This window comes from Colobus angolensis, unplaced genomic scaffold (assembly GCF_000951035.1).
Source record: "Colobus angolensis palliatus isolate OR3802 unplaced genomic scaffold, Cang.pa_1.0 Scaffold97, whole genome shotgun sequence".
Taxonomy (NCBI): Eukaryota; Metazoa; Chordata; class Mammalia; order Primates; family Cercopithecidae; genus Colobus; species Colobus angolensis.
The window spans coordinates 4,265,552-4,277,983 of NW_012123709.1; the positions used below are offsets into that span (position 1 = coordinate 4,265,552).

The window sequence follows — 12,432 nt, forward strand, 5'->3', positions numbered from 1 at the left end:
ATGGAACACAGACAAGTATTTTTAACAGAAAAAGAAACAAACCAAGGAGACTTTAAGCTTCCAATTAGGGAACATTACTACCTTCTCTCCCATACCCCTCCAATTCAAAAGTAGTATAATAATCACATTAGTTTTTATGTGTGAAAAACTTACATTTGACTAATTAGTAACCTTATTGTAGTGTGTATAGTTTACTGTTGGGTTCTTTTTCACATTTAAGGGCCAGATTTTAAGCCTCATTCATAAAGAGGAGGTAGCGCCTTTGCTAGGAACCCATTACCTTCTCACAACACATTATGTCAGGGCAACAGGTAAAAGAATAAATATAAAATGCAAGTACCTTTTTTATTTTTTAATTTATTTGTTCACGTTCATCATAAATTTGTTTAATGTAAAATAAACAAATCCTTGACAAGGGTTTAACAGGATTTTCAGCATCTGTGCAGATAAATATAATTTATTCCTAAAGAAAAAACAGTTAAGAACATGCCAGGAAACCTGCTTTTAACATTTTTGTATAAAGTGTGTGTGTGTGTGTGTGTGTGTGTGTGTATCCAGGCAATACAGTAGTGGTTTCAAATCATTCTATTTGACTCAGAAGCCTGCAGGATGAATTTTATACTGAAACAGAAATTTGCCTGATACTTCTTTAGCATTTCATCTTCTTCCTCTCTCTTTTGATTTAAAGCACCCCACTCAGAGTTAAAATCCACACATGTTTGGACCAGGTTTGTGTTCTTCAAAAGGAAAGGCAGCAGGCATATTTTTCCAAACCTTCTTTGGTAGAAAATGAACAAAGTATAAATGACATATTTAGTCTTTTGAAAAAAATCAAGCAATGTATATAAGTTACAGCTGTCTGCAAAAGTTACATTGTTGTTGTTAGTATTTCCCAAATCATCTATTCAACATTATAAAAATTACGTTTTATAATGTAGCAAATATTTTACTAAATACGTTTTGGGTACATATTAATATTCAACTTCCCAAAAGATAGGCTTATTATTAACTTATTGATGTTTCTCTTTAGACTGAAATCTGATTTGCAGTACATAAAAGTACATGAAAGTGAATAAAGTGAACAAATAGAAAAATCTCCTTTATTTTGCTTATTTAAAAATTGCTCCAGGTTTATTTCTGGCACACTTAGTTCATACAAAGCTAAACATTTCTAATGCTGAACTTATTTGAGTGTTATATAATTACATGGTATAAAATGCATATACTAAGCAGTATACAGAATGTGCCTTTAAAAAACTCTACTCATAAAAATATTAGCTCACGTACATACTGACAACTAGCCATGTTTAAAAATAAACTGTCCTCAATGTTGGGTCGTCTCCTCTCGGCCCCCAATCTAAAGGAGTGTGGTTTCCAGGCACAATGGAACTAATACTTTCAAATAAGATAAATCTAAAATATTTGGTGTTCAAAAGACATTATTAAAAGAGGAAATTCTCATCAAGTGTATTTTTGCAGCTTGGCTTACTGTCACAGAAGTCAGGAAGCCGTAAAGATCGAATACAGCAAACACACAGCATGGGCGGGCTGCCATCAAGGTCTTCTGGAGCTCTGCAGGTGAGTGCAAAGGTGGCTTTGGACTTTGTGGCTTCAGCTTTCCTAGGTTTGTGCTAGATTATTCCATGATGGTAATGCAACGCTGGGTCTCTGTGAGTGCACATGAAGAGAAAGGGAGAGGGAGAGAGAGTGAATGGAGGCTTAGGGAAAAAAAAAATATGAGGGTGATTCGGTAACTGGGAGGAGAATTGAAAAATCACACCTTTCAGTCTTCACATTTTTTCTTTTGTTCGGCATACAAGGAGAAACCATCCGGAAGAAAGAAAGATTATGACTATCTATAAACTAATTGTTTGACAGAGACAGAAATGCTGATAATGAGTGGGTTGTGTCTGTAGTTCTTGGCTGTTCTCATCAGCAAAGGATGAAGGAAAACAGAAACTCTTGATATGTTTGTCTAAAGAGGTAGTGGTGTGACTACGGGCAGCAAGAGTTCAGCTGAAGTTCAGGGCAGATGTTGCCAGGATCTTACAGTGCAGGAAAGTAAAATTGCTTCCGGATTCACCTTTTCCTCCCAGCTTCTCTTCCAGGATCCTCAGGGTCAAGCTATGCTGTGGCATAAGGTGACAATGTTCGTAGGGAAACAGGCTTTGAGCAGGATGCCCCTTTCCCGGTTGCAGTCCAGCTCCTGGATAAATCCATACCAATAGATGACTAAGCCTGGCCCAAATCTGTAAAAACACCAGAAAATAACACACACACACACACACGGTATCAACAGAGCTCTTGAAAAAAGTCAGCTTGGGGCACTGACAAGATGACTAAATAACAGGACTGCACAAAATTTTTGTTTTGGTTGCTACCGTTATGACTGAAAATAGCCAAACTTATACCAAAGAGTTCACATAACACACATACTGCCTGCTTGGATGCATGTGTTACCTTTCTTTTCAGAAACCTGAAGTATTTCAGATATAGAAACTCCAAATCTTACCTTTCAGTAAGGTGTTATGAGCTTGGGCTGATGTGACCACCTAGCTGATGGACAAATTCACAGTGCAAATAGGGATGAGCTGGGGAACGCCTGTCTTGGGATTTAAGTCTAACATTTAATGGTACTATTTAAAAAAAAAATTAAACTTGCCTAATTGCAACTAAGAAAAATAAAAGACTGTTTGAAAACAGAATTTTAAAAAATGCAACAACGTATGGTCCTCTTCTGGCTAGAATGTTCTACTCATGCACCCATTGGGCTGGAAGTACTTCCTGTCATCCATATGACACACTGGGTCCCTTTACCGTCTGCGTTACAACTTCTCTAAGTGTGAACATGGCATAAAGTTTGGTCATTGGTACTTATGGAAATGAGGAATAAGGTCATGTAGGCTTGTGACAAAGTATAGACAGCCACGGGCTTAATAAAACCTCAGCATTTCTAAGTTGTGCCTCTGAATTATCTGCAGTTTTGTTAGCAGTGACTGATCCCCGCCAGGCAGACTCAGGAAGTGGCCCTATAGACTGCTTCACCCATCAGGAAGTTGAGACCTTTAGGCTGGGTTCATAAAGATGTAATCACTATCAATCACTGCACACAGAGAGATGTTTTGCACATCAGTTTCACGTTTTTCCTACCGAGGGCACTTAATTAAAGGGCAGCACTACTTTTGGTGTAGTGTTGCAGGAATTTTACAGTGTAATAATAAATTATGAATGTTGGGTTAGTAAAAGGATGTCTAAAAACAGAACTGCTTTCTGTATTCTAACATTACAGCAGGCTGAACCATGCTAGGCCGAAAAGCTTTTTCCTTCCATGATTTATTATATGCTGTCGTGTACTTGCCAAAACTAACAATACAGGATGGGCTACGAGATACTGTATGCACAGGAACAAGTTCAGTTGGATGTCACGGCCTGGTTTATTTGGGGATTCACATTAGTGGGGTAGCCAAGTTGTATTCAAGATTATTTAAAACTTTGGGAGTCCCCTCTGTGCAGGTACAGAACCATGAGATGGCAATGCATCATTTGATCTTGTTCTAGAAGAAGTAGGAACTGGGTATAATTAGAAGCCTTGGAGCACCAGGCCCACTGAGATTTATCAGCTGCAGATGTTCTCTCCTTCCTCAGCTTCCCCAAAGAAAAGATTCCTTTGAGGTCAGTAGAATTAGGCTACCTGTGCACAGGTGTGTGGGTCCCCAGGCTCAAATGCATACAAGATGAAGCTCACACCTGCAGAAGAACTTGCTTCCATTTAACCGAGGGTTTCTTAGTAACTTTTAATCACAAACACTTGTCTGTAATTGGAACATAAACCATTGGTACCTTTATTTTACAAAGAGATCTATGATTAGTGTCAAATGATCTCAGATTTGTCAAAACAAGTCTGGCAAGAACAGAAAGATTTGTGATTCCGTGGACCCTGTCTGAGAAGCCTCAAACCTTCCCATCACTGAAGCACCCCTGAGTCATGGCCTTGACAGATCTAACATTAAGCTCAACACATTCTTCCATTTTATTATATAGCCATTCTGGAGACCATGATGTTCTTTAGAAAGGCACTAATATTTTCACAAAGGAAGAAAAAAACTGTGATCTAACAGGTCACAGAGAAGAACAAAAGAATATATGGAGGTCATAAAAAACAAGCCCAGTATTTTAAAGATTTAATAAAACAAAAACACATATCACCAGCACTGAGCGAGTGAGAGCAGCCTGCACTTTCTCTGAACAGCTAAATCATAAGCCAAAGGACACGAAGCATGACAGCTCTTTACGAAAATGGCATTTTCTAGGCAGAAAAGCCAGGCTGGGGAACACCTCAGTGCTCAAGAAAATGGACTTGTTTCACTCGTGAGGCAACAGATATTCCTGCAACTCAAAAAGGTTTTGCAAGATTGTGAACCTGAACATTTCATGTAGTGGTTCACAACCAGGATTCCCTAAAGGTACCAATACAGATCTATTAACATTTTGAGTAGGATTCATTAATAAGGCTCTTCTGTCTACCTACGTTTTATGTTTCTTATGGAACTATGTTTAGGTTAGTTCTCTGTCAATGTAGCTCAAAACCTCTGAAGGACAGTATGTCTCTAATTAAGAACGAGGAAACACAACTTCCCTTTGTAAATAGAGATTGATAGGCTTTCAAATTATGTGGTCTTGGGTGACAAAAGCAATAGGGACTTTAGAGGGTGACAAGTTTGGAAATTTAATGGCAGAACAAGATCTGGCCTTATTCCCAGCACCTACTTTAGTGCATTTCTGAGCCTTCTTCAACAGCTCAGGATCCAGAGATTATCATATGTTGATGAGATAACCTTTCAGCAACCTACCTGTTTATGAAGAGATTGACCACATTAAGCAACTGTATATAATCAATTTCTTGGTCATCTGAAGTAACAGGAGGGGAAGTTTTGGTTGCTAATTTGAAATACCAAGCAATCAAAAATGGTAGAAGAGGTGTAATATAGGACCCCAGAGAATTTTTATTTAGGTCAAATGCACACTTTTGGGTTGAACCATTTCCCCTTTTTGATGCCTATTCTCATTTACTGTGGCACCACTAGACAAAAATGAGATCACTGGGAAGGCAAATATAACCTTTGTGACCAATAAAAATCAAAGAGACTTTGTTAACAACATTGAAAAGAAAACAGAGTCCTTGGGTCTAAGGGGATGTGCACAGTAGAGGTTGGTGTGCTACTGAGATTGCAGCCCTCCCTGCCAGCTGGGAGACACTCAGGAATGGGTGTCCATGGACATCCGAATTGATTCTGGAAACATTTTTTAAAGTTGACTATAATGTTATGGTTGCTATACTCATGGTCAAATAAGATCAAAGACCCCCAATGGATTTTAAAGACTCCTGAGAAGCAGAGACTAGAATGTGAATGACGTTAGAAAAGTAATTTTGCTTGCAAATAAAATATCACCAAATTAGCAAAAACAACAAATACCCCTTGAAAAAATGGGAGGTTTAAGTCAAGAGCCATCAGAGACCATGAAGGCAAGAAAGATGAGGTTTTTCATAAGTAATGACCCCTTAGAAATATGTTCAAAATGTGTTTCTTGGCCGGGCACAGTGGCTCACGCCTGTAATTCAAGCACTTTGGGAGGCTGGGGCAGGCCGAACACTTGAGGTCAGAAATTTGAGACCAGCCTGGCCAACATCGTGAAACCCCATCTGTACTAAAAATACAAAAAAATTAGCCATGTGTGGTGGTGTTCGCCTGTAGTCCTAGCTACTCGAGAGGCTGTGGTGGGAGAATCCAGGAGATGGAGGTTGCAGTGAGCTGAGACTGCACTGCTGTACTCCAGCCTGGGTGACAGAGCAAGACTCTGTCTGAAAAAAAAAGAAAAAAAAAAGTGATTCTCTGGTTTCATTCCATTTTAGAGTATTTAGAGAAATTCAATCAGAGACGGCGGAACTAAAGCTGGCCCTTCTGTGCATACCTCTTTCCTAGTGATTATCCCTCTGTTTCACCATTTGTCTGTTATATTGGGACCCTGTTGAGGGTAAAGATCATATTTTAATTGTATTCGTGTCCTCCATGCCTAACACAGTGCCTGGTACATGAAAGATACCCTCAGGGACAAGATGGGCAATACAAGGTTAGCACTAAGATGATCAAACAGTGTTGCATTGGTTATAGAATCAGTGCGAGTCTAGAGACAGGGCTGCAGGCAGAGTCAGCCGTTGCCTCGGCATGGCAATTTTATTAATGACCAGAGTGAGCACACTGGTGGCATACTTACAGGTCATAGTGAAAATCATATAGTTACAACAATGTTCATTATTAATATTTTCACCCCACTTATTATGTGCCCAACACTGTTCTAAGCACTTTATATATATAGAAGCACTTTATACATATCGAACCACTTAATTTCTATGCCAACTCCATGAGGTTGGTATGCTTATTATCCCTGTTCTACAGGTGAAAAAAGCAAGGCATAGAACAATTAAGTAGATTGCCTAAGGTCTCACAGCTAAAAAGTGGAGGAACCAGTTTTAGAATCAAAGCAGTGTGTGATGCACTCACTATGAGGTAGTGATTGGTTTACTAAACAGGGTGATAGAATGTTAGACTTTAACCAGAAAAAGAGAGTCAATGTCCTTTGCAATGGTTAAGCCACACCTAGGGCATTTTGGGGAGTTCTGGTGTCATATTTTAAGGGGAATATCTCCAGTTTGAAAGTCAACCAAAGGATAATCCTAGGATATGTGAGGCATGGTTAGAATAAGAGTATGTCTGACTCAGAAATGAAGAGTTAAGGTTCACTAACACACTCAGCATGTTCTGATTTTGAGAGCACTCTTGGGGAGGAAGGATTTGATTCATGCTGTAGCTCTCAATTGCGGACTTAGGACAATGCTTGAAAGTAGCCAAGAATTAGATTTTGATTCAACACGAATAAATTAATTTCTATAACTGAAACTTTCAAAAACATGGAGTGAGTGGCCTTGCAAAATAGTGACATCAGTAGATCTAGTAAATCAAGGCTGGGTTTTCATTAATTTTGAAAAATTGAACCAATGCATACAAATTGGGAATGTTTACACAAAATCCTGCATATTTAGCTTCTTTTGAGAAACTAATCGATCTGGCAGCAAGCAACTGGAGATAAGTAACAGCTGCCCCCTTCAGATATAACCTAGGTTCGCAGGACTGCCACAGTCCCCACTGTTCTCTGTCACTTCCTGATGCCGAGGATCAGTGCCAGGTATACCAACTGAGCTTCTTGGCTCCTAACTTCCACTATACGCCAGTACTCCTCCTTGCTGCATATGTAGGATGCTACGGTTACATAAAATAAAGAATTCTCCATATTTTCTCCAGTTCTGTTGTTTTGGTAAACTTGGTTATTGTGTTCCTGAAGCTGCATATTTGAAGGAATTGGTTACAGGGAGAACACTTTGTCAGTCAAGGTGAATTCCTGCTGACAAGCAGTGAAGAGAGATATAAAAATGCCCCAACTGTGAGAGTCCCTGGCTGTTTGGTGTTGGGGCTAGCAGGCTTTGTCGATCTCAACAGGTGTTGAGGACAGTGCAGGAAACACAAATGCTGCTTCCATTTTGTTCAGTTTAAAAAAGGCAGTGAAAGCTGTTAATGTGTTTTTAAAAGATTATCACCAAGAATGTTTTAAAAATGGTACTTCAGTGAGTAAATTCTTAGTTTTGGAGAAAAATCTAGCTATCCTCAGATAAGCCCTGAGGATTCCAGATTGCGAATGTTGGACAGAATATGATATAAGTGTCTTTCTGTTCAAGGTTTCCTATAACTCTCTGAGAAACTCAGTGGTTCAGACAGAAAATTTGGCCCCCCAAATTCAGGAAGAACTTACTCTTTTTTTTTTTTTTAAGTATAAAACAAAATACTCCCCTTTTCTTGCCATGTCTCTAACACTGTCCTATAATGTAGGAATTACTAGGATGGCATTTTTACTTATAGAGAATGGAGATTATTAACTTTCTATTGTCACACTTTTCCTCAAGGCATCCTCTTCAGAGACTGTTGAAAAGAAAGGTAGATGAAGGAATTTAGAGGTTTCTAATCATACTATTAGATATCATCTTGCTAAATTAGCCCCAATAACCCCTAGGTGGTTTCCTGAAGCCAGCTGAGCTTCTAGATCTCTATAGATTTCAGGGAGCCCTTGACCAATCATTATGTCTATAAAGATGCTAAGTACATATAAAATAATATAAGATCTCAATAATCAACAACAAACAGGTAACTAACATTTACTGAGCAGGCAGTGTTTCAAGAACTTTTACATGTACAGACTAATGTGGTACTCACTACCACCCTATGAGGAGGGCACTGTGACTATCCTCATTTTACAGTTGAAGAAACGGGGGCCCAAAAAGGGCCAGGTTTTGAACCCAAGCCGCCTGGCTCTACAGCTTACCCTTGTAACTACTATGCTTTACTGTCTCATTATACCTTGTGTTTATATAGCATTTTATAAGTCATTTGACTCTGAAAAATATTTACTACACCTGGATAGGTGATAGGCAAGCAGGGGTCCAGAAGCAAGGCAACTGATCAAAACCCCAGTATATGAGTTGGGATCTACCTATCTACACAGGGAATAACTCTAAGTTTGATGTCAGTAGTTTCACACTAAAAAGTTTATCTAGCTACTTATTTCAATTTAAGTATCACCACATTTAGGAAGTAGATGGAAAACCAACGCATAATTCTGGCAAAAGAAATGAAAATAATTACATTTGAGGGAGCATATTTAAAACCTTTGACAAACAGGTGGAAGTAAGCTAGGGAATGAGAATTACAGAATCACTACATAAAGTTCAGAGAAGAGAAATGTCTCATGCTGTGAAGGGGTTCAGAAGTTATGGGGCAGAATCTAAACATGAGGGAAGAGGAGTAAATCCAGAACACTGCCACAGCTTGTTCATACACATGGAAATAAACAGCTGGAATAAGTTATGAGGAAAACTGAGGGAAGCAACGGGTCTAAGTGAGCGTATGAGGTAGAGATTTGTTTTCCCAGAAAATAAACAGGGTTGATACAGTATGCCCCGAAGGCCCAGTTTTGCTCCTAAAAAACCTGTAATATACAGATGCATCTTATGTTTGTGTCATTAACTTGGCTTACCCATGTTTTCAGCTCTACGAGAAAACCAGTACATATATTTTTAAAACTAGTATGCTTTTCATCTCTTTTGGTAGTAAGACGTTGAAAGGTATGGGATTTATGTACTATTACACAATTTGTCTCTCTACCTATGATCACAGAAACTCCTGAAATTGACCTAATACTTTTCTTCCCGATGAGCTGAATTACCATAATTGCATAAAAAAGGATTCTCAGTGCAGTAGAGTCCTACAGTATAAATCTGCATCAAGTCAATGAAACAAACAAACAATTCTCAATTGAAGGATGACAAGTGGACTACAGAATGATTTGATAATTTTAGTCCAGCTTCTTGTTCATGAGGGTCCTCATCAAACAATAAAAACATACAGAAACTTTCGTTCCTAGCCCAAATTTTTTATTTCAATCATAGGCAAATAAAAACTCCTTCTCTAAAACAAGAACAGCAGAGAATCATATGTATATATATATACACACACACACATATATATAAAATCATAATCATATATACATTTCTCTTTTTCTTTCTCATTTTGAGTTGCTGTGTGGGGTCTGTGCTATCTTCTGAGGATGTGTGCAGACATGTGGTCGTTGGAAGTTGATTGTTTCACCATCAAAAAAACTTGCATGTGGTTTTTATGAAGAGTGCGTTTTCAAACACATAGTTCACGATGAAGGAGAAACATAAAACATCTTGTAATTGTTTTAAAATAAACTCTTACCCTGTTGATTTAGTTTTAATCTGCGTGTTGTGATTGGTTATGCACTTGTTAATCACTGTTGTATGTATATCCAGACACAGTTGTAAATAACTTTCCAGTCCAAGTGAAATATGCTTGCACATGTTTATATGCAAAATATGTGTATATTGATGCCTGTGTGTAAATATGTGTACCATAACAATAGATTAGTGATCATGTAATATAACATCATAAGTTTCTGGCACTATGGTCAATTTAATATACAATACAGATATTCTTTTTTGTAGAAATGAAGTTAAAATATGATAACTGGTTGTTTCATCTACTTTTTCTTAACTTGCCAGGTCTGTATTTGCAGACTAAAATGACCAAAGAAAGAGAACCTAGTTATGAGTATTCTCACCCAATCTATGCATGTTGGCTATGAAAAGTGCAACTTTATCTCTTTGAAACAACTTACTTTCTATAATTTTGAAAATAAAAAAGTAAAAACATATTATAAATACTGATTCACTTTGGGCCTTTATGCCACAAATAAAATATTATTATGAATAAAAATTTAAATATATATAAATATACAACTGCAACACCCTGAAATTCTCCATAGTGATTATATACCTTGATATTTTCATATCCATGTTAAATTACCTGAAAAATTACTTAATTTCTACTTCACTTTGTCCTATATTGGATATACATAGATGCTACATTTATAATCTTTCTAGCCTGTTATAAATATTTTCTAAGAAGATTACAATAGAAAACAAAGGCAGAAGCGATTTTGTCTTTAATCTGTTGTTGTTAGTCTCTGTTTTCTAGAAGAAATGTTTACTCCTGGATTGGGTTAGCCCCTCTGCATTTACCTGTAAGAACCTACATACAAGCTTGTCTATCCATCCTGCATAGAGCACAATTCACAGAAGAAAAGTTCCTCTCCATAAATTGCTTAACATAGTAATCAATCTCTTCACATTTTCAGAGTAAACTGTATCACTTGAATAAACAAAATGCCAAAGGGTTCACAGTAAAATAATAAATAGGGCAATGACAATGATTCTAGAAGTCTTCCTGGAAAAGGCAACTATTCAACTATGTTGTATTTATTCACATATCAGCCTTTTAAATTTTCTCCATGATAGATCCATTCTTGAGGGGAGGGAGGGTGAGGTTAGGGGTCCCAAGAGACATAGAGGGATGATGGGGTCAGAAGTATATTGAGATTATTTCATTGGGAAACTGGAGGATGCGTTTCAGTACAATAGCTGTGGTTCTGTTTCAAACAGGATGCATGGAGAGGACAGAATACATTCTCAAATGGGAAGAGGGAGAGAGCAAACACAGCAAAAGACATAGAAACCCTAAAAGTAACAAAGTACCCGAGGTTATGTTTACTTTGAAAACACTTAAGTACTAAAATGAGAGAATACTTCATGTGGACACTGGGTACAAATCATGTCCATCGATCTAGAATTTATACCCCAGCCTTCTTCCAAAAGTTGGGGGTGTTTTAACAAAATTGGTTGTGTGAATTATTACATGTTTTCTCAGTTATTTCCCCAGGGAAACATGCCAAAGGCAAACCCATCATTTCAGCTGATTTAGTGTTTGATGCCAGAGAATTTATAATTGATATGACAACCATAATGGATAGTGATCATGGAGTTGGCAAGGCCTGGCTGACAGTGGTGCAGTCCATTTTGGTGTTTGCCAGTTAATCAACTATCAGACTTGCTCTGATGAATTTTGAGGTGATTTCTGAACTTTCCATTTCTAACTTTCTGAATATTAGAAATTAGAAACACTTTATAAAATGGAAAAGACTATATAAATATTGCTTACCCGAACTATGTCTTTTTCAAGTAGCCTTTAATTATTCGCTAATAGAGGGAATGGGGTTTCTTTTTCCTTGGCATAGTTCTTAAAGGATCACAGGGTAACCCAGAGTTTGGTCAGATGTTTATCTCAAGGAACAAAGAGATTTATGGGTTCTGGATATATAAAAGCCTGCTTAAAATAAAAAATTATTGGAATTTCATCCTTGGCAAAGTCAAATAACTGAAGGATTAAGGCTGATACATGTTTGCCCTATAAATCTATCATTAACCAAATGTGACACAATGCTTTGATATGTCAGATCCCAACTCACTCTAAATGGGCAGTTAAACTTTTCTCTTATTCACAAGAAATATTTAATGATAAGGAAAATCTCTTTGGCTAGCCAATCTAGTTCCCAAAAGCAAAACATCCCAATTTTGCAGATTCATGAAGGCAAATGCTGGAAAGGGGAAAAATAAATTAGAAGTTAGAAATGTCTAGATCATTAGAAAAAATGATCAGGTAAGGAAAAATGATTTTAAAAATGGGTCTTCAAAAATTATGGATAACCTGGCCTTGCAGTTATCAAACAAACACTTTTAGAATGTAAGCTTCATGAGGGCAGCTTGTATTTCAGTGGCACGTAGGAGTCAGCCAATACATCTGTTGAGTGGATATATGAATGCACAAATGAATATCACTCTATAGTCCCTTGCCGTAGAAGAAGCAGCTGTGAGTGCTACTACTCATTTGAAAAATAATTTTTTTTTTTGCT

At 37.5% G+C, this 12,432-nt stretch overlaps 1 protein-coding gene across 3 annotated transcripts in view; it reads right to left on the reverse strand.

Moving 5' to 3' along the window:
• Positions 1-337: 337 nt before the first annotated feature.
• LOC105504994 (chromosome unknown open reading frame, human C15orf41) overlaps positions 338-12,432 on the reverse strand; it is a 231,480-nt gene continuing 219,385 nt past the window's right edge. For 2 of the 3 annotated variants that reach the window (XM_011932669.1, XM_011932668.1), the window contains one exon: positions 338-2,249. In XM_011932669.1, the coding sequence (XP_011788059.1) occupies positions 2,120-2,249 (130 nt within the window). In that variant the 3' untranslated portion in view covers positions 338-2,119. The remainder of the gene's footprint in view (positions 2,250-12,432) is intronic. The other variant, XM_011932667.1, reaches the window with a different exon arrangement.